At 42.7% G+C, this 22,128-nt stretch overlaps 2 protein-coding genes and 1 pseudogene across 2 annotated transcripts in view; 2 read left to right on the top strand and 1 right to left on the bottom strand.

Moving 5' to 3' along the window:
• The window catches only part of LOC116544661, a 383,530-nt pseudogene that overhangs the window by 67,684 nt on the left and 293,718 nt on the right, over positions 1-22,128 (bottom strand).
• Positions 1-22,128, top strand: part of LOC116544652 (zinc finger protein 726-like) — a 432,536-nt gene that overhangs the window by 286,196 nt on the left and 124,212 nt on the right. The gene's annotated exons all lie outside the window — the stretch shown is intronic.
• LOC116544655 (zinc finger protein 257-like) overlaps positions 7,679-22,128 on the top strand; it is a 41,415-nt gene continuing 26,965 nt past the window's right edge. The window contains 1 exon segment of the mRNA XM_032271194.1: positions 7,679-7,838. Within this exon segment, the coding sequence (XP_032127085.1) occupies positions 7,836-7,838 (3 nt within the window). The 5' untranslated portion in view covers positions 7,679-7,835.

Below are 22,128 nucleotides of genomic sequence, written 5' to 3'. Positions count from 1 at the left end.
TCCTCTCCGACCTTCATAAAAATCGGAGACCCAGAATCTTATCCATTTTCCTAAGCCTAGCTATGAGAGACAGTATATCAACTTTTGCCTGGTTCAAGATATGAGAGTCATCATCTCACCTGTGAGATAGGACATGTAACCTGTGAGTAGGTAGTAAGCAGGAGAGTCTCATTACCTGAGTGCTTGGCCAGAGATTTATACAATATTCCCTGATGGAAAGGACCAGGCAGGATAGTAACATCATCTAGGTGCTGAGCCCAGTGACATGTCACAATGCCCCCTGTAGGCAAAGTTTAGACAAAAGAAACGCATCTTCTGGTTGATAGGCCCAGAAATATGCTACAATCTTCTCTATAAGCAGGGGACAGGTAGAAGAGGACAGTCACATCTCTCAGATAATGGATGCAGAGATATGTCACAAGGCCCGTGAGAAGGAATCATGCATGTGCCTCCCATCCCCTATGTGTTAAACCCAGCGATAAGACACAATATCCAAATATGCAGGGCCCAGGCAAAATAGGAGTGTCATCTCACCTAGGTTCTGGGTCCAGTGAATTGTTACAATTCCTTTTTTTTTTTTGTCAGAGTCCAGGCAGAAGGGAAGAGGCACATGACCTAGGGCATAAGTGAAAAAATATTTTATAGTACCCCTGTAGACAGAGCTCATACACAAGAGTTATATTAACTAGGTGATGGACCCAGACATATGTCACAATACATGTAGGCTTGGCCCATGCATAAGAAGAGTCCATGTGCTGGGACTAGTGATACATCACAATCTCCCCTTGAACAGAGACTAAGCAGTGGAGAGTCACATCACCTATGGGCTTAGGAATGTGTCACAATACCCCCTGATGGGAGCGCCCAGACAGTATTATCATATCACCTGGGTGCTAGGTCAGGGATATATCACAACCTTCCCTGAATGTGGGGACCTGGGAGGACAGTCACATCACCTGGGTGCTAAGCCAGTGATATGTTACAATTTTCTTCTAAAAGCAGGGCACAGTTAGTATAGTCACATCACCTAGTTTCTGGAACCAGCAATATGTCACAGTTCTCCCCATTGGGCTAGGCCAAGGTTGGAGAGACATATGACCTGATTGTTGGACCCAGTGTTACGTCACAATCTTTCCTGAAGGCAGGTTGCAGCAAAGGAGAGACATATTTCCTAGGTAACAGAAGCAAAGAAATATCAAAAAGCCCTCTATAGTCAGGGCCAAGGCAAAAGTCTCTCATCTCCTAAGTTTTGGAACTAGCAATATATCACAATAATAAAATTATGCAAGGCCCAGGTAAAAGAGGAGTCACATCACTTAAGTGCTCGGTTCAGTGATAAGTCACTATCCTTCTTTTTGTCAAGACCCAAGCAGAAGAGGTAAGTCACTTCACCTAGATAACTAACAATATGATATGTGATAATGCCCCTGAGGACAGGGTCCATACAGGTGACTCACATGACCTAGACATTGCACCCAGCCATGTCACAATAGCAATGTATGTACAGGCCAGGGAGGAGAGGGGAATCACATAACCTGAGTCCAGTGATACAATTTCTTACTGGGCACAGTGCAAGCAGTAGAGAAGAATTATATCACCTAGTTTCTGGGTCTGACGGTACATAACAATACCCCCTGAGGAGTGGGATCAGGCAAGAGAGTTACATCACCTAGGTGATGAGGTCAGATATGTTATAATCCCCCCAGGTGAGTAGGCTTAGAAAGAGGAAAGTCACATAAACTAGGGCCAAAGCCAAGCTAGATGTCACAATCACTCCAGTGGGGAGCACCCAGGCACGGGAGGAGAGTCACATCACATAGGAGCTGGGCCAAGCAATATGTAGCAATCTCCACTGTGAACAAGTCTGAAAATAAGAAGAGTCACATCAACTGGGTGATGAACTCAAAAATACGTGAAAATGATTCCTGTTGGCAAAGACCTGGCCCAGAGTTATGTTACAATAACTTTCTCTATGGAGAAAGCCTAGGCAAGAGAGAAGAGTTTCATCAAATAGTTGATGGGCCCAGAGGTACATCACAATGCCCTTGTGAACAGGGTCCAGTCAGAAGACTCACATCAACCTGCTGATGGGATCAGCAATGTCATAATGCTTTTTGAGTGCAGGGCCAAGGCAAAAGAAGAACATCACCTTGGTGTTGGGCCCGATGATATGTCACAATGTTCCCCATGGGCAAAACCTAGAAAGAAGAGAAGAGTCACATCAGCTAGGTACTGGGGCCAGCGGTCTGTTTCAATACCCCCTGTAGGCAGAAACCAGGCAGAAAATGAGTCACATCACCTGCGTGATGGACACAGAGATATGTCACAATGCTTTCCATAAGCAGGACCTAGACAAGACAGTTACATGACCTGGGCGTTAGAACCAACAATATGTTACAATGGTCCATGTGGGCAAGGTACAGGCAGGAGAGTCACATAACCTGGTTATGGTTCCCCTATGTTAGGTGCAGTAATATGTCACAGTGCTCCCTGGGAGGAGAGCCAAGGCAGGAATAAATTTACATCACCTAGATCCTGGGTTCAGTGATGTGTCACAATCCAATCTATGGGCTGAGCCCAGGCAGGAGAGTCAAAAAACTCAGGTGCTGGAAAGAGGCATATGTCACAATCACAGCTGCAGGAAGGTCCATAAATGAGATTAACCATCCTGCACATGTTGAGGTTCCAGATATGAGAATTATGACATTAAGAACCTCAGCAGTGAGCTCTGTCTGTGTGGGTGGGTTCCAATCCTACGGGTTGCTGTGTTGTGCACGTGAGAAACACAACCTCACCTGCGTGCTAGGTTCTGTGATGACACTTTCTGTACCATCCAAGAGCTTCACACAGTATGCAAGTTAATGCCAATTCTGTATGGTTTTTATAAAGAGAAGACTCAGAAACTCATCTGTTTGCCAAAGCCTTGCAAAGAGATACAATCTCTGCTATTGGCTGCTTAAATGTATGAACGTCTCTATTGCATCTGTGAGCTAAACCAAGGTAAATGTGACAATACCACCCATGGAGAGAGACTAATCAGTAGAGTCACATCACTTGTTTTCTTGGGCCAGGGATATGTCACAATATTCCCCGAGGCCAGAGACCAGGCAGGAGAGTTGTATCACCTGGGTTCTGGACCCAGGAACATATCACAGTGCTTTCTGTGGGTCAAGGCCAGGCAGAAGAGACACATCACCTAGTTGCTAGGTCCAGTGACATGTCACAATCTTCTCTGTGGGATGGGAGCAGGCAGGGAAGCCACATCATCTAGGTGATGGATGAAGATATTTCACAAGGACTCATGTAAGCAGGGCCCAGGCAGTATTCTCCTGTTCCTTAGCTGTTAAGCCCAGCAATACCTCACAATATTCAAAATATGTGGGGCCCAGGTAAAAGAAATATATTACATTACCTAGGTATTGGCCCAGCAATTCACCACAAATTTCTCCTTGGGCAGAACCTAAGCAGTAAAGGAGAGTCACATCCCTAGTTTACGGGTCCAGCAATATGTCACAAGAGCATGGCCTAGGCAAAAACATAACATTACCTAGGTGAAGAGATGTCACAACGTCCTCTGTGAGTAGCGTTAAGAGGAAAGAAAAGTGTCACATCTTTGTCCCATGGGCATGATCACATCATAAGAAGAGAGGTACATCACCTAGGTTTTGGTCTCAGAGACATGTCACAATATTTTCTATGGTCAAAGCCCAGGTAAAAAAGGAGAGTCACATCAAATAGTTCACGAAGTCAGAAATACGTAACAATGCCCTCTGAGAGGCAGAAAACTCACATCACCTTGGTGCTGGGCCCAGCAATACGTCACAATGTCTTCTGAAAGTAGGACAAAGCGAATAGATTAGTGTCACCTTGGTAAATGTCAACATCTCCTCTGCAGGCAAAACTTAGAAAGATGAGAAGAGTCACATCAGATAGGTGCTTGACCCAGCAATAGGTAACAATCTTCCCCTTTGAGCAGAGATCACAGAGGAAAAAAGAGTCACATCACCTGGGCGATGGGTTCAGAGATACACCACAATGTCACATGTAGGCAGGGCTGAGGCTGAAGAGTTCATGGATGTTAAACTCAGCAGTATGTGACAGTGGTCCATGTGGGCAGAGAACAAATAGGAGAATGACATAAGCTGTGTTTGGGGCCCAGGAATATGTCATGGCATCCCCTGTAGGCAGTGCCAGGAAAGGAGAGACTTACAGCACTTGGAAGCAAGGCCCAGTTATATGAAATAATGCCCCCTGTGGGCAGCACCAAGGAGTACGGAGTCACATCACCTATGTGCTAGGTTCAGCAATATGTCACATTTGCAACTATGGATCAGGCCTAGGCAGAGGAGTCAAATTACTCAAGTACTGAGCAGGAGCATATGTCACAATCACACCTGCAGGATGGTTTAGAAATTAGATTAACAATTTCACACATGTCCCAGTTATAATTTGAGAGTCAGCACCTCCTGTAGTTGGGTCTAAGCACAGCAGTCACAATCTCAATGGTGCAATTGATTTGTTTATGAGAGCCTCAATTTCTTCTGCAGACTGTGAATGCTTACTGGAGCCCCAGACTCAAAGGTGCGCTGAATATAGGTCTGAGCATCACCAACTCACCTTTAAATCAAATCTACTTATAAGTCAGTTTTCCAACTTTTGACTGTTTTCATGACGGAAACTTGGGACCTCAATAGTGGGCTGTGTTCATGTGGAAAGATGACAATTTTTGCTGTTGGCTGGGTGTGCACGTGAGCTTCACAATCTTGCCTTTGTGCTGGGCTCTGCTACAGCTCTCTCAATACTACCTGAGAGCTTCTACAGTGTTAATGAGAGTTGCAAACTGTTCTATGACCTTCATAACGGTATGGACCCATGATTTTACCTGTGGCCTCAGACCCAGGTATGAGAGTCAACATCTCTATAATTGGCTGGTTCCAGATAAAAGAGTTCTCATCTTCTGAAGAGCTAGGTTAGAAATAACTCACCATCTCAAGTGCAGTCGAATATTCAGCTATGAAAATCACAATTTCAACTGTAGACTGCATCCACGTGTGAGATTCAAGACTTTACTAGTAGGCCCTGTCCACGTCTGAGCTGACAATCCTAATGGATGATGGGGTGTGCATTACAAGAAATGCAATGTCACCTTTGTGCTAGGCCCTGTGATGACACTCTCAGTACCACCTGAAGGGTTTATATAATATACAAGAGAGTGGTAATCTACTATAACCTTCCTGCAAAGAGGAGACCCAGAATCTTATGTATTTCCCTAAGCCTAACTTTGAAAGACAGTATCCCCCCTATTTGTTGATTTGAGGTATGAGAGTTTTCTCACTTATGAACTGAACAGTAATATACTTTACACTACCACCTGTACATACAGAGTCTCATCATTTTGATAATAGGCCAGAGATACATCACAATCTTTACTCATGGCAGAAATCAGAAAGAAGAGCCATGTCACCTGGGTGGTTGGCCAGGGATATGTTACATTCCTGTTCTGAAAGGAGGGCACAGGCAGCAGAGTCACAGCATGTGGGTGCGGTGCCCAGTGATATGTCACAATGACTCCTGTGAGCAAGACCCAGGAGGGAAAAAAACATCACCCTGTTGCTGAGCCAAATGTTATGTCACAATCTTTCTTGTGGGCAGGATGCAGGCAGCAGAAGAGAGTCACATCTCCTAGATGATGAATGCAGAGAGATGTCATGAGGCTCCTGAGAATGGTAGGCTCACGCCCTGTTTACAGGGCATAGACAGGTACCTCCCATCTTCTAGGTGTTTGGTCTAGTGATATGTTACAGTACTCAAAATATGTGGGGCCTATGCAAAATAGTCACATTACCTAGGTGCTAGGTCCAGGGAGATGTCATTATCCCACATTTTGGCAGGGGCCTGGCAGAGAAGAAGGACACATCACCTAAACCATAAATGTAAAAATATATCATAGCCAGCCACAGAGGTTTATGTCTGTAATTCCAGAACTTTGGGAGGTTGAGGCGGGTGTATCACTTGAGGCCAGGAGTTTAAGAGCGGCATGGCATACATGGCAAAGCCCCATCTGTACTAAAAATACGAAAAAAAAAAAATAGCTGAGTATGGTAATACATACCTGTAATTTCTGCTACTCTGGAGGATGAAGCACGAGAATCACCTGAATCCGGGAGACCTGATGATTAGGTCTAAGGCCAAATGACAAAAAAATGTTTGCTCGCTTGAATCCAGGAGGTCTGACAATTAGGTTCAAGGGCAAATAGCAAAATATGTTTGCATTTAGCCTATTTTCTCCATATATAAACATTTCAGGTCAAGAATGTGTACAGATATGAAAACATTGGGTTTTCTTCGCCTCTGGCCCTATCATCCTTTTTTCACAGTCTGATCTCTGGAAACGAGGTAGGCCACAGGTGGAGAGGAGTTGTCTACATGTGGTTATTTTATTCCAGCTGCCTTCAGCTCTTTCTATGGCCACTATCTTTTCCATCCTCGAAACTGAAGAGAGACATTGTTAGGAAGAGGCCCTTCCTTCACACTGGCAGAATAAATTTCTTTAGGCCCTTCACCACCCAGTGTCAGAGCTGCATTTCAGTGGCAGCTACTGGTCATGTGTGGCTCCTGAGTGCCTGGAATGTGGCTGGGGTCTACATTGTGATGTGCTACAAAGGCAAAATACAGACTTAGTTCCAAAGATATAGTTCCAAATATATACATGCTACATTAATAATCACACCTTGCTCATATAATAATATTGGGTTACTTAAATTGTTGAAATCAATTTGACCTTTTTTTTTTTTTAAAGTTTGGCTACTAGAAAATTTAAAATTCACATGTGGCTCATATTCGATTGTTGCCCAGGCTGGAGTGCAGTAGTGAGACCTCAGTTCATTGCACTTCCACCTCCTGGGTTCAAGTGATTCTTCTGTCTCAGCCTTTTGGATAGCTGAGATTACAGGTGCCTGCCACCATGCCCAGCTAATTTTTGTATTTTCAGTAGAGAGGGGTTTCATCATATTGGTAAGGCTAGTCTTGAACTCCTGACCTCAGGTGATCTGCCAGCCTCAGCCTGCCCAAAGTGCTGGGATTACAGGAGTAAGCCATTGTGCCAGGCCATAATTGCCTCCTTCTTGAAATCTCAGGCTGCCTGATCAAAAAAACAGAAGCCAGGAAAGTCTTGACAGCTGAAATTTGACTATAATTGTTATTATATTATTTTTGTTTGGAAATAACCATATAATGTATTTTTTTTTCTTTATTTTTCTGAGACAGTCTCACTCTGTCGCCCAGGCTGAAATGCAGTGGCTCGATCTCGGCTCACTGCAACTCCGCCTCCCAGGTTCAAGCGATTCTCCTGCCTCAGCTTCCCGAGTAGCTGGGACTACAGGTGTCAGCCACCACCCCCGGCCATATAATGTATTATGTATAAACGCGTATGACCTTACACACAGGGTTAAATGCAAATATCTCTGAGTGGGACTGGTTCCTCTCATGGAAGAAACCCTGCCTAAAAAGCCTGCAGCCTAGGCTGTCACTCTTTCTTCATTCAGCCCAGCATCTGATCACATCTTCTGTTACTCAGAACCTGAAGGAGCGGGGCCTTAGGTGTTATCCAATCAGAGACGCTGAGCTAGGAACCATCCAATCAAACACGCAGCTGGAGCAAACAGGGCGGCTTCCGGGTTTGGGGGGTCTTTGTCTCTTGCTGCAGCCGGAGCTTCCGGTCTCGTCTTCCCTCCTCTGTGTTCTACGCTCCTAGAAGCCCAGCCTTTGTGGCCCTGTGACCTGCAGGTATTGAGAAATCCGCAGCGAAGACGCCAGAACCCCCTGGAAGCCTAGAAATGGTGAGAATGCTGGGTCCGACAACCGAGAGAGGGGGAGGGTCGGGTTGGAACCAGTGGGAAGCGGCTGTGGCGGGACTCAGGCCTCCCCGCAGTCAGATCCACAATCTGCGCCCAGACTTCTTGCCCAGCTCGGCCTCAGTCCCTTCAGCCATAAGATGGCGGCTGCGCTGACAGCCGGCCCGGGCGTCCTGTTTCTTCCTTGCGCAGTGACTGTTCCCTGGCTTGAGCCCTCTTTGAGCAGCTCTGCACCCGCTGCGCCCCATATCCCAAATTGTGCAGGGACCACGGGAGGTTCGTCAGGGCAAAATCCTGACTCAGGGTGTGGGTTCATGAATGGAAAAAGCTTTGGTCTGTCGGGTTCTGAGTTCCTCTTTTCTCCTGTTAAAAACGTACAGAAGTCGGCCGGGCGCGGTGGCTCAAGCCTGTAATCCCAGCACTTTGGGAGGCCGAGGCGGGTGGATCACGAGGTCAAGAGATCGAGACCATACTGGTCAACGTGGTGAAACCCCGTCTCTACTAAAAATACAAAAAATTAGCTGGGCATGGTGGCACGTGCCTGTAATCCCAGCTACTCAGGAGGCTGAGGCAGGAGAATTGCCTGAACCCAGAAGGCGGAGGTTGCGGTGAGCCGAGATCGCGCCATTGCACTCCAGCCTGGGTAACAAGAGTGAAACTCCGTCTCAAAAAAAGAAAAAAAAACTAAAAAAATGTACAGAAGTCACCGCAAAAATATTAAAGAATTTAATTAAAGAGTGATTCAAAAACTGTAGAGTACCCAGCTGTGTTTGTAGTTTGTCGTCCATAGGAGGGGCTTGAAAAACGACATTTATAAGGTGCAGTAAAGAAAACCACATTCAGGACGGGCGCAGTGGCTGGGATTACACCTGTAATAACAGCACTTTGGGTGGCTGAGGAAGACGGATCATGAGATCAGGGATTCGACACCAGCCTGACCAACATGGTGGAACCCCGTCTCTATTAAAAATACAAAAATTTAGCAGGGCATGGTGGCACGCACCTGTAATCCCAGCTACTCAGGAGTCTGAGGCAGGAGAATCACTTGAACCTGGGAGGCGGAGGTTGCAGTGAGCCGAGATCGTGCCATTGCACTCCAGCCTGGGCGACAGAGGGAGACTCCGTCTCAGAAGCAAAAAACAAATTTAGTAATTGGTTAGGTACAGTTACAGTTTCTTGATTTGTACGATCAAGATGGACATTTTCTGGTTATGTGTGCAGAGGTTAATTGGCAGTTTATAGTTGGCTAAGCCTCAATTTTGTTTCCCCCAATTTAGTAATTTATAAAAGCATGCATTTGAGTCGGATTTATTTAAAGTAGAAACCCAGGGACTAGAGTCACCTCAGTCTGGTTGTCTGGCACTTAATTATTTTCACACTCCACAGGAGACTAGTTTTCTGCTGCTTTCTTTCTTTTCTTTTTTTTTCTTCCTTTTTTTCTTTCTTCTTTCTTTCTTTTTTTTTTGAGAAATCACTCTGTCGCCCAGGCTGGAGTGCAGGGGCGTGATTTCAGCTCATTGTAACCTCTGCCTCCTGGGTTCAAGCGTTTCTCCTCCCTCAGCCTCCTGAGTAGCTGGGATTACAGGCGTGTGCTACCACACCTGGCTAATTATTGTATTTTTAGTAGATACAAGGTTTCCCGTTGACCAGGCTGGTCTGGAACTCCTAACCTCAGGTGATCCATCTGACTTGGCCTCCCAAAGTGCTGGCATTACAGCGAGAGTCATGCACCTCGCCTTTTTTTTTTTTTTTTTTTTTTTTTTTTTTTTTTTTTTTTTTTTTTAGTAGGAGTTTTGTTCTTGTTACCCAGGCTGGAGTGCAATGGCGCGATCTCGGCTCACCGCAGCCTCCGCCTCCTGGGTTCAGGCAATTCTCCTGCCTCAGCCTCCTGAGTAGCTGGGATTACAGGCATGTGCCACCATGCCCAGCTAATTTTTTTTTTTTTATATATTTTTAGTAGAGACGGGGTTTCACCATGTTGACCAGGATGGTCTCGATCTCTTGACCTTGTGATCCACCCGCCTCGGCCTCCCAAAGTGCTGGGATTACAGGCTTGAGCCACCGCGCCCGGCGCACCCCGCCTTTTCCACTAAATTTTTTACATGTGTCCCTAGCAGAATCTCAAGTATACCCCCTACCCATCATTTCTTCAGCCTAACTCTGGCTTGCAAAAATAGTAAATAATAAAATACTAAATTTTCAGTTTCCTCTGACATTCCCAAATGCCAGTTTTCCCTCTCTAATTCACATTGTCAACTATTCATCCTTTAGTCTGCATTTTTTATACCATATTTTAATCATTTTTCTGGCAGAGCATTGAATGGCACTTTAAAAGGATTTGTTTTCTGTTTGTAAATACTTCCATGTTAAGAAAGCAAAATATAATTCCCTGACTCTGTAGTGTAAAACAATTTTATTTATTTATTTTTTTGAGACGGAGTTTCGTTCTTGTTACCCAGGCTGGAGTGCAATGGTGCGATCTCGGCTCACCGCAACCTCCGTCTCCTGGGTTCAAGCAGTTCTCCTGCCTCAGCCTCTCAAGTAGCTGGGACTACAGGTGTGCGCCACCATGCCCAGCTAATTTTTGTATTTTTAGTAGAGACGGGGTTTCACCATGTTGACCAGGATGGTCTCGATCTCTTGACCTCGTGATCCACCCGCCTCGGCCTCCCAAAGTGCTGGGATTACAGGCTTGAGCCACCGCGCCCGGCCTGATTTTATCTTCTAGCACAGAGATCTTAACAGAATGTTTTTGGGTCAAGGTTTCCCTTTGAAAATTATGAGGCGCGATGTATTCAACCACCTTTAGTTTTATTCTTGGTCTTGGGCTTCAGTACTGTCTGTGGAAAAACCAAGATACCCACCATGGCTCTATCTGCTAGAGTGTCTAGTGGATATCAGCCTCTGGGTCTTTATTTTTTTTAGATAGCACAACCTGACTTATGGAGTGTAGCCTCTCAAGAAAAAAGGTGGCCGCCTCAGGACTGAGGGTAGTCTGCTGTTGTCCTTCTTTTTCGAGGACATTAAGATTGTCTTTACCCAACCCAGCCTCCATTTCTTAGAGACATATTTCTGTTAAACCAAAGAGATGCTGGTAGAAAACACAGAAATAATTTCTGCTCCCTAGATTCCCTAAGTGGCCAGAGAAATAGTGAAATAAAAATAGTGAAAAATTTGTGAAAGAAAAAATAGTATTTCTCTTTTTTTGAGACAGAGTCTCACTCTGTTGCCGAAGCTGGAGGGGGTGACACGGTATCAGCTCACCAGAACCTCCGCCTCCTGGGTTCAAGGATTCTCCTGCCTCAGCTTCTGAAGTTGCTGGGACTACAGGCACCCGCCACCACACTTGGCTAATTTTTGTATTTTTAGTAGAGGTAGGATTTCACCATGTTGACCAGGCTGATCTCAAACACTTGACCTCCAGTGATCCACCCACCTCAGACTCCCAAAGTGCTGAGATTGCAGAGCTGAGCCACTTGGCCCAGCCAAAAAGTAGTATTTCAAAAGATAAAAATTTAAAAGACAAAGAAAAATGGTACAAGAACTTACAAAGTAAAATGATCCTGGGCCACTCAGTGGGGCATAGTGCAGTGTCTGCTGAGAGGGTGATTATTGAGCACTTCTACAGCAGGATGAGGTGGAAACTCTCAAGTGATTGGATGGCCTTACTTGACACGTGATTCAGACACATCTGTTTTTCACTCAGCATTGGTACTTCCTGGTTTGGCACCTTGAAAAGAATTGTTTTCACTTATCCTGAAGTCAGTTTTTTAACTCTAAGTTGCATTTTACTAATAGGGCTTTAAAGGTAAGAAAATATTTACAAATGGGCCTGAGAGAGCTGTCTCATGCCTGTAATCTCAGCTCTTTGGGAGGCTGAGGAGGGCGGGTCACCTGAACTCAGGAGTTTGAGACCAACCTGGGCAACATGGTGAAACTATGTGTAAGCCTGCCACCATGCTGGCTAATTTTTGTATTTTTAGTAAAGATGGGTTTTCACCTTGTTGTCAAGGCTGGTATGGAACTTCTGACTTCAAGTAATCCGCGGCCTCAGCCTCTCAAAGTTCTGGGATTACAGGCATGAGCCACCACACCTAGCCCTCATTTACTTATTTCTTTTCCAGAGGGAATTCAACAATTTTTTCAAGTGTGTTTTTTAATGGCTGGGTGGTTTCAAATGGAATTCTAAGACTTAGCTTTTAGAATGCTACCAAGGAAAAGAATAGAAAAAAAAAAAAATCTATTTTGGCTGTAGAAAATGAATGCGTTTCCACAAGAAGATATGATAGATAATTGGTGAGTTACATGGATTCATAAAAGCATCAGTTTCTTTCCTTGCAGGGAAAATTTGTGATAGTGAATATCTCTGTTCTATATCCTGTTATTTTGATTTTTTAATTTTATGCTAAATTTTATGAGATTAAATTTGTTACCTCCTAGAAGTATTCACATATTACTAATTGTTTACTACATGGTTTTTTATGCAACTAATACAATAACACATTTATTATCTGAAAGGAATAGATACTTTTGCTTTTCTTATTGAGGTATGAAATGTAAGTACCTTAAATTTTGTTTCCCTCGTATGAAGACTATGTTTGATAATTTCACTATATTTTTAAAACACTTAGTTTCAAACACCAAGTGAGTAACTGTCATAGAAATTAAAGCTTAAGCCCAGTGACTCCCGAGGAAGCTGGGGACCCACTGGCAGATGCAGTTAAGGTTAAAATAGAAGGGGTCTTGGAGGGTCTTACTGAAGATAAAATTGTTATTGTTATGAGATAGTTTCTAGACTTTGAAAAATATAAACAAAGTTAGATTTATGTTAAAAAAAAGAATTTAAAAGGAGTATTGCAATAGGAGGAAGTACTAACAATAATATATTATTTTTCCAGCACCGCCCCCAATAATAATATTTTTTTTTTTTTTTTTTTTTTTTTTGAGACGGAGTTTCACTCATGTTACCCAGGTTGGAGTGCAATGGCGTGATCTCGGCTCACCGCAACCTCCGCCTCCTGGGTTCAGGCAATTCTCCTGCCTCAGCCTCCTGAGTAGCTGGGATTACAGGCACGTGCCACCATGCCCAGCTAATTTTTTGTATTTTTAGTAGAGACGGGGTTTCACCATGTTGACCAGGATGGTCTCGACCTCTTGACCTCGTGATCCACCCGCCTCGGCCTCCCAAAGTGCTGGGATTACAGGCTTGAGCCACCGCGCCCAGCCAATAATAATATTTTTATAGGTTTACAAAGCTTAGGCAGACAAGGACGTTTTTTCATAAGGAGCAGCAAACAGATTAAAAAGGTGTGAGGAAAATGGCAAATTGAGGATGAAAAAGTTAGAGTTTATATCAGAGAATATTTTTCTCTGAAGTCAGCATGTTCTCAGGAGAAACATAAAATTGAGTTATGTGTTGGCTCAGCCTAAATGTAGCCCAAAGTTCAGGAGCTGGTGGAGAAGAGATAAACTTAAGTAAAGTTTGATTAAGAAGTGTTTTATTTTCAAAATTGAAGACAAATTTAGCCTTTTTTTTGAGGCAGAGTCACTCTGTCACCCAGGCTGGAGGGCAAATGGTGTGATCTTGGCTCACTGCAACCTCCGCCTCCTGGGTTCAGGCAATTCCCCCTCCTCAGCCTCCTGAGTAGCTGGGATCACAGACACCCTCCATCATGTCTGGCTAATTTTTTGTATTTTTGTAGAGATGGGGTTTCACCATGTTAGCCAGGCTGATCTTAAACTCCTGACCTCAGGTGATCCTCCCACCTTGGCCTCCCAAAGTGCTGGGATTACAGGCATGACCCACCATGCCCAGCCAAACAGAGCTGATTTTTATGTGAGAAAAAGAAGAAAATGTGCAGAGTCTGTGTCTGTGTGCTCAGTAAAAAAGAGCACCATCTAAATTATAATGGAAAGGGTGTTTCTTCCCATAAACGGTTCCTGGAGCACACAAAGAATGGGACATTTTATTAATCACAGCTATTTACCTGGATTACCTATGTGCTTCATCTTTCCCCACCTTTTTTTTTTTTTTTTTTTTTGTCCTATGCATTTATTCCATTTGGCTTTTTCTGGGTTGTATCTTTTATAATTAACTGATCAATATAACTATGGTGTTTTGCTTGTTCTGCTAGTGGCTCTAACAAATCATTGAACTTGAAGGAGGTTATGGGAGTCTCTGATTTTGAAACAGCTCAGAAGCATAGATAGGTCCATTGAGTTTGTTAGTGACATCTGCAGTAAGAACAATATTGTGGGACTGGGCCCTAAATCAGGGTCTGTGCTGACTCTGGGTGGTGTCAGAATGCAAAGTTTAGACAATGATTGATGTGGAGAATTTTGGTGTTCAGCAAACTCTAGATTTGGTGCCAGAAGAAAGCTATCACAGAGGTATGGCCTAGAATAAAACTCTGGGAGGCTCTGCTTTCTTTGCCACACTGTCCATTGTTTTGTGATACCAGGTCTCCTCCCGGGGTGAGAGAGGACTGAAAACTTAAAGGAAAGAAGCTCTGATAGCAGACTCCCTTTTTTCACAGCTGCCAACACAGGGTTTCTACCCACTCACAAACACACCCACTAGACATCGAGCTGTCTACACTACTCCCAGGGGAAATAAATTAGAGTAGAGTCACACCTGGGCCACTATCTGTAGCACAAACCAGTCCTATCACCTACATTGCTTTCTCTCAAACTCATAGATTTTTTTTTTTCTTTAAAATTTTATTTTTTGTTCATGGCTACACATGCAGGTTTGTTATATATGTAAAATTGTGTCTTAGGGGTTTGGTGTGCAGATTATATTATTACTGAGATACTAAAGATTGCACCAAACAGGTATTTTTTCTGATCTTTTTTGTTCTCCCACCCTCCACCATCAGCTGGCCCTCAGTGTCTGTTGTTCTCCTCTTTGTGTCTGTGTGTTGTTGTTTAGCTCTTACTTGTACATGGAAACATTTATTTAATTTTCTGTCTCTACATTAGTTTTCTTTTTTTTTTTTTTGAGATGGAGTTTCACTCTTATTACCCAGGCTGGAGTGTAATGGCGCGATCTCGGCTCACCGCAACCTCCGCCTCCCGGGTTTAGGCAATTCTCCTGCCTCAGCCTCCTGAGTAGCCAGGACTATAGGCACGTGCCACCATGCCCAGCTGATTTTTTTGTATTTTTAGTAGAGACGGGGTTTCACCATGTTGACCAGGATGGTCTCGATCTCTTGACCTCGTGATCCACCCGCCTCGGCCTCCCAAAGTGCTGGGATTATAGGTGTGAGCCACTGCGCCCGGCCCTCTACATTAGTTTTCTAAGAATAATGGTCTCTAGCTCCATCCATGTTGCTGTAAAGAACATAATTTTGTTTCTTGGTTTTGTTTGTTTTTGCCACACAGTATTCACTGATGCTTATGTACCATATTTTGTGTTTATTAAATCTTTCACCCAGGCTGAAGTGGAGTGTGATCTGGGTTCAGTGCAGCCTCAATCTCCTGAAGCTCAAGCAGTCCTCCCACTTCAGCCTCCCAAGTAGCTGGGACTACAGTCACATGCCACCACACCTGCACTGATTTTTTCTTTTCCTATTTTTTTTTGAGACGGAGTTTCGCTCTTGTTACCCAGGCTGGAGTGCAATGGCGCGATCTCGGCTCACCGCAACCTCCGCCTCCTGGGTTCAAGCAATTCTCCTGCCTCAGCCTCCTGAGTAGCTGGGATTACAGGCACACACCACCATGCCCAGCTAATTTTTTGTAGCTTTAGTAGAGACGGGGTTTCACCATGTTGACCAGAATGGTCTCGATCTCTTGACCTTGTGATCCACCCGCCTCGGCCTCCCAAAGTGCTGGGATTACAGGCTTGAGCCACCGCGCCCGGCTTCTTTTCCTATTTTTTATAGGCATGAGGCTTTGCCATGTTGCTCAGGCTGCTCTCAAACTCCTGAACTCTGGCAATCGCCCTGCTTTGGCCTCCCAAAGTGTTGGATTACAGGCATGAGCCAAAATGTTGGATTACCTGTCTATACCATATTTTCTTTATCCAGTCTACTGATAGGCATTTACGTTGATTCCATGCCTTTGCTATCGTGAATAGTGCTGCAGCAAACATGCATGTGCATCTGTTTTTATGACAGAATATATTTCTTTGGGTATATACCCAACTATGAGGTTGCTGAGTCAAATGATAATTCTGTTTTTAGTTCTGTAAGGCATCACTACATTGATTTTCACAATGGTGGAACTAATTCACACTCCCACCAGCAGTGTATAAGCATTCCCTTTACAACCTTACCAGCATCTCTGATTTCGTTTTTCAGTTTTTAAGAATAGCCATTCAAATTTGTATGGGATGGTATCTCACTGTGGTTTTTCTTTGCATTTCTCTAATGATTAGTGATGAGCATTTTTGTGTATGCTTGTTAACCACATGTATGTCTTTTTAAAAAAGCATCTGTTGATGTCCTTTGCCTACTTTTTCTTTTTCTTTCCAAGGCAAAGTCTTACTCTGTCATCCAGGCTGGAGTGCAGTGGTGCAATCTCGGCTCACTGCAACCTATGCCTCCTGGGCTCAAGCAATTGTCCTGACTCAGCCTTTTGAGTAGCTGGGAATACAGGCACCCACCACCATGTCTGGTGAATTTTTGTATATTTAGTAGAAATGGGGTTTCACCATGTTGGCCAGGCTTTGTTATATTCTGTAGGTTGTCTGTTTACTCTGTTGATAGTTTTTTATTTTTGCTATGAAAAGGCTCTTTCGTTTAATTAGATCTCATTTGTCAATTTTTGCTTTTGTTGCAATTGCTTTTGATATCTTCATTATGAAATCTTTGCCAATTTTATCTAAAATGGTATTTTCTAGATGATCTTCCAGGGCTTTTTTTTTTTTTTTTTTACATTTAGTTAATAAGTACAGCAAATAGCTAGGGTATGTGGGAGAGTTTACCTAACTAACTGGTTTACTCATGTGGTCTTAAAACTAACCTTTGAGCCAGCTGGCCCTCTGCAAGGTGTGGGGAGGGAGATATACCAGGGATATTATCCACTAATGGTGTTTGCTTTGAGCATTGGAACCTGTCCTTTAATCTTTCCCTCTAGTGGTGCTGACTCAAGCCTTTGTCAATTAAACTTTACTAAATAAATGCACTGGCTGGTGGTTGCTGTCTTTTTACAGCACTCTTCAGGGCGTATGTCAGTGGCCATGGACCCTCAGCCGAACTGGCAAAGCATAATGTACTTTATTCATTCAGTTGCTGAGTCAGGGTCTGTCTGCAGGACAGACTCCCGCAGATGTTGACCCCAACATTTAACCAATTTTTTTTTTCTATTTTTCCTTTTCTTTTCTTTTATTTTTTTTTTTTTGAGATGAAATTTTGCTCTTATTGCCCCAGCTGGAGTGCAGTGGCGCAATCTTTGACTCACAGCAACCTCTGTCTCCTGGCTTCAAGTGATTCTGCTGCCTCAACCTCTAGAGTAGATGAGATTACAGGTGCCCACAACCACGCCTGGCTAATTTTTGTATTTTTAGTAAAGACGTGGTTTTATCATGTTGGCCAATCTGGTCTCGAACTCCTAATCTCAGATGATTTCCCTACCTCAGCTTCCCAAAGTGCTAGGATTACAGGCATGAGCTACGGTGCCTGACCTAATCAATCTTGAGTTGATTTTTGTATATTGTGTAAGAAAGGGGTCCAGTTTCAATCTTCTACATAGTGCTAGCTAGTTATTTCAGCAAAATTTATTAAATAAGGAATTTTTCTCAAGTTTCTCTTGTCAGCTCTGTCAAAGATCAGATGATTGTAAGTGTGCAGAATAATTTTTGGGCTCTTTAATTTGTTGTTTTGGCCTCTGAGCATGTTTTTGTACCACTACCATGCTGGCCTTGTTACTGTAGCCCTATAGTATAGCTTGAAGTTTGGTAATGTAAGGCCTCCAGCTCTGTTCCTTTTGCTTAGGATTGCCTTGGCTATTTGGGCTCTTTTTTTTGTTCCATATGGATTTTAAAATAGATCCTTTTAGTTCTGTTAAGAATATTTTTGGTCGTTTGATAGGAATAGTATATTAGGTCTATAGATTCTTTGGGCACTGTGCCCATTTTAATATTGATCTTTTCTATCCATGAGCGTAAAATGATTTTTTGTTTGTCATCTCTGAATTATTTAAGCAGTTTTTATTTTTATTTTATTTCTGTTTTTTGTCATAGAAATGTGTAACCTCTCTGGTTAGCTGTATTCCAAGATATTTTATTTATTATTTTATGGCAGTTGTAAGTGAGATTTTGTTTTTTATTTGCCTTTTAGCTCAGATATGGTTGATGTCCATGAATGCTACTGATTTTTGTACATTTATTTTTGTATTCTGAAACTTTTCTGCAGTTGTTTGTCAATTTAAAGAGGTTTTCTGCCATGACTATAGTCTTTTCTAAATAGAGAACCATGTTGTCTGCAAACAAAGATAATTTGATCTTCTCTCTTCCTGTTTGAATGCCTTTTTTTTTTTTTTGGAAGACAAAGTCTCACTCTGTTGCCAGGTTGGAGTGCAGTGTCGTGATCTTGGCTCACTTCAGCCTCTACCCCCTGGGTTCAAGTGATTCTTCTGCCTCAGTCTCCTGAGTAACTGGGACTACAGGCATGTGCCCCCACACCCAGCTATTTTTTGTATTTTTAGTAGAGAAGGGATTTCACCATTTTGGCCAGGACTGTCTTGATCTCTTGACCTCATGATCCACCTGCCTTGGCCTCCCAAAGTGCTGGGATTACAGGTGTGAGCCACCGTGCCTGGCCCAGTGCCTTTTTTTTTTTTTTCTCTCACCTGATTGCTCTGGCCAGGACTTCCAATTCTATGCTGAATAGGAGTGAGAAGACATCCTTGTCTTGTGCCATATATATATATATATTTTTTGAGACAGTCTCACTCTGTCGCCAGGCACCAGTCTGGAGTGCAGTAGTGCGATCTTGGCTCACTGCAACCTCCGCCTCCCAGGTTCAAGCATTTCTCCTGCCTCAGCCTCCTGAGTAACGGATTACAGGTACGCACCTCCATGCCCAGCTAAGTTTTCTATTTTAGTAGAGATGGGGTTCATCATGTTGGCCAGGATGGTCTGGATCTCTTGACCTGATCATCTGCCTACCTTGACCTCCCAAAGTGCAGGGATTACAGGCATAAGCTACCGCACCTGGCCGCCTTGTGCCATTTTTTAAAGAGAAATGTTTCCAGCTTGTGTCCATTCAGTGTGTTGGCTGTGGGTTTGTCATAGATAATTCATTATTTTTAAGTATGTACCTTTGATGCCTAGTTTCTTGAGGGCATTTAACATAAAAGATGTTAAATTCTATTGAAAGCTTATTTTTTTGCATCTATTGGGATAATCTTGTGGTTTTTGTCTTGCAATGTGTATGTAATAAATCGTATTTACTGATTTGTTTATGAGGAACCAATCTTGCATCCCTGAAATAAAGCCTGCTTGATCATAGTGGGATTAGCTTTTTGATGTGCTGCTGGATTTAATTACCAAGTATTTTGCTGAGAATTTTTTTTTTTTTTAAGACAGAGTCTTGCCCTGTCACCTAGGCAGAGTGCAGTGGCACGATCTCAGCTCACTGCAACCTCTGCCGCCCTGATTCAAGAGATTTTCATGCCTCACCCTCCCAAGTAGCAGGGATTACAGGCGCCTGCCACCACTCCTGTCTGTTTTTTGTATTTTTAGTAGAGATGGAGTTTCATCATCATGGTCAGTCTTGTCTGGAACTCCTGACTTTGTGATCCACCCGCCTTGGCCTCCCAAAGTGCTGGGTTTACAGGCATGAGCCACCACACCCAACCTTGCTAAGGATTTTTACATCAATGTTTGTGAAGGATATTGGCCTGAAGTTTTCTTTTGCCATTTTGCCTTTGCCGGGTTTTAGTAACAGACTGATTCTGTTCTGACACAATGAGTTGGGGAAGATTTTCTTCTTCTTAATTTTTTTGGAATACTTCAGCAGAAATGGTACCAGCTCTTTGTTTATCTTACAGAATTCAACTCCAAATCTCTGGTTCTTGGCGTTTTTGGTTGGTAGGCTCTGTATAACTAATCCAGTTTTGGAACTTGTTGTTGGTCTATTCAGGGCTTCAGTTTATTTTGTGTTGAGTTTTGGCAGGATATATTTGTCCAGGAATTTGCTAATTTCTATTAGATTTTCTTGTTTGCGTGCATAGAGATATTCATAGTAGACTTCAATAATTATTTGTATTTTGGTGGGGTCAGTGGTGATGTCCCTTTATTATTTCTAATTGTGTTTATTCGGCCCTTCTTTCTTCATTAATCTAGCCAGTAGTTCATTTATCTTATCATTTTTTTTTTCAAATATTTAACTCCTTAATTTACTGATCTTTTGTGTATTTTTCATGTCTAAGTCTCCTTCAGTTCAGATCTGCTTTTGGTTATTTTTTGTGTTCTTCTAGCTTAGGAATTGGTTTACTTTTCTCATTCTTTATTTTGTGATACTGTCACTAAATTAGGATCTTTCTAACATTTTTTATGTGAGCATTTAGTTGATTTCTACCTTAATTTAATTATTTACTCAAAAGCCATTTAAATGCAGGTTGTTTTATTTTTATGTATGTTTTCAAGTGGTTTTCTTTGTAGTTGAATTATATTTTTATCGAACTGTGGTCTCAGTTTATAGTTGGTATAATTTAGGGATTTTTGTATTTGCTGAGTATTGTTTTATTTCTGATTGTGGGGTAAATGTTAGAGTTTGTTTCACATGGTGCTTAAAATGATGTATATTATATTGTTTTTAGATAGAGTTCTGTAGATTTCTATTAGGACTATTTGGTTAAGTGTCATGTTTAGGTTCTGTTATCTTTGTTTATTTTCTGTCTCAAGGATTTGTCTGATAGTTTCTGTGGGGTGTTGTAGTCTTCTACTATTATTATGTCAGAATTAAAGTCTCTTCATACGTCTCTAAGAACTTGCTTTATTCATATGTTCCCATGGATTTTTTATAACACATTTCTCTCTTCTGCTTTTTTCCCTCAAAAACATTCTTTCAAGTGTACAAAGTTTCCCCAAGGCTACTCCTTAGATGCCTAAATTCAATGTCTAGTGAAATTGAGATGCCCAATGAATTCAAGAACATGTCCAGAAAATCTGGCTGTTGTAGAAAAAAATATGAATTAGAAATGAAAGGCTTTATTTTTCTATCTTGAAATAAGGTAAGGTATTTTGCTTATCTCACTTTTCTTAAAGCATTTAGATAATATGTACATTTATCTTTGTTATTTTGAAATATACATAAATTATATTAACAGCTAAATAAATCCTTTTTTTTTTTTTTTGTTTTTTTTTTACTCAGGGTTGGCATTATCTAGGACCTCAGATTAATTGGTTTGTTTTTGCTCTGGCTAAGATTTTTTTCCTTTCATTTTTAGTCTTTTTCATTGTACTTCACGTTCTGGGCTACATGTGCAGATGCATGATTGTTGCATAGGTACATACATGGCAAGGTGGTTTGCTGCCTCCCTCTCCCCGTCACCTGTATCTAGCATTTCTCCCCATGTTATCCCTCCCCCACCCCCCCCCCCCCCCTTTTCCCCCCCCTTTCCCCCCCCCCCCCCCCCAGCAGACCCGAGGGTGTGATGCTCCCATCCCTGTGCCCATGTGTTCTCATTGTTCAACACTTGCCTATGAGTGAGAACATGTAGTGTTTGGTTTTCTGTTCTTGTGTCAGTTTGCTGAGAATGATGGTTTCCAGATTCATCTGTGTTCCTACAAAGAACATGAGCTCATCCTTTTTTATGGCTGTGTAGTACTCCATGGTGTATATGTGCCACATTTTCTTTGTCCAGTCTATCATTGATGGGCATTTGGGTTGGTTCCAAGTCTTTGCTATTGTACACAGTGCCTCAGTGAACATACGTGTGCATGTGCTTTATAATAGAACCATTTATAATCCTTTGGATATATACCCAGTAATGGGATTGCTGGGTCAAATGGAATTTCTATTTCTAGGTCCTTGAGGAATTACCATACTGTCTTCCACAATGGCTGAACTAATTTACACTCCCACCAACGGTGTAGAAGTGTTCCTTTTTCCCCACATCCTTTCTAGCATCGGTTGTCTCTTGATTTTTTAATGATTGCCATTCTAACTGACGTGAGATGGTATCTCAGTGTGGTTTTGATTTGCATTTCTCTTTTTTTTTTTTGAGACGGAGTTTCGCTCTTGTTACCCAGGCTGGAGTGCAATGGCGCAATCTCGGCTCACCGCAACCTCCACCTCCTGGGTTCAGGCAATTCTCCTGCCTCAGC

Source organism: Sapajus apella, unplaced genomic scaffold (assembly GCF_009761245.1).
Source record: "Sapajus apella isolate SASKATOON/1434 unplaced genomic scaffold, GSC_monkey_1.0 scaffold226, whole genome shotgun sequence".
NCBI lineage: Eukaryota > Metazoa > Chordata > Mammalia > Primates > Cebidae > Sapajus > Sapajus apella.
Note: the sequence above shows the minus strand (reverse complement) of the source record. Positions and strands in the feature narration are given on the sequence as shown.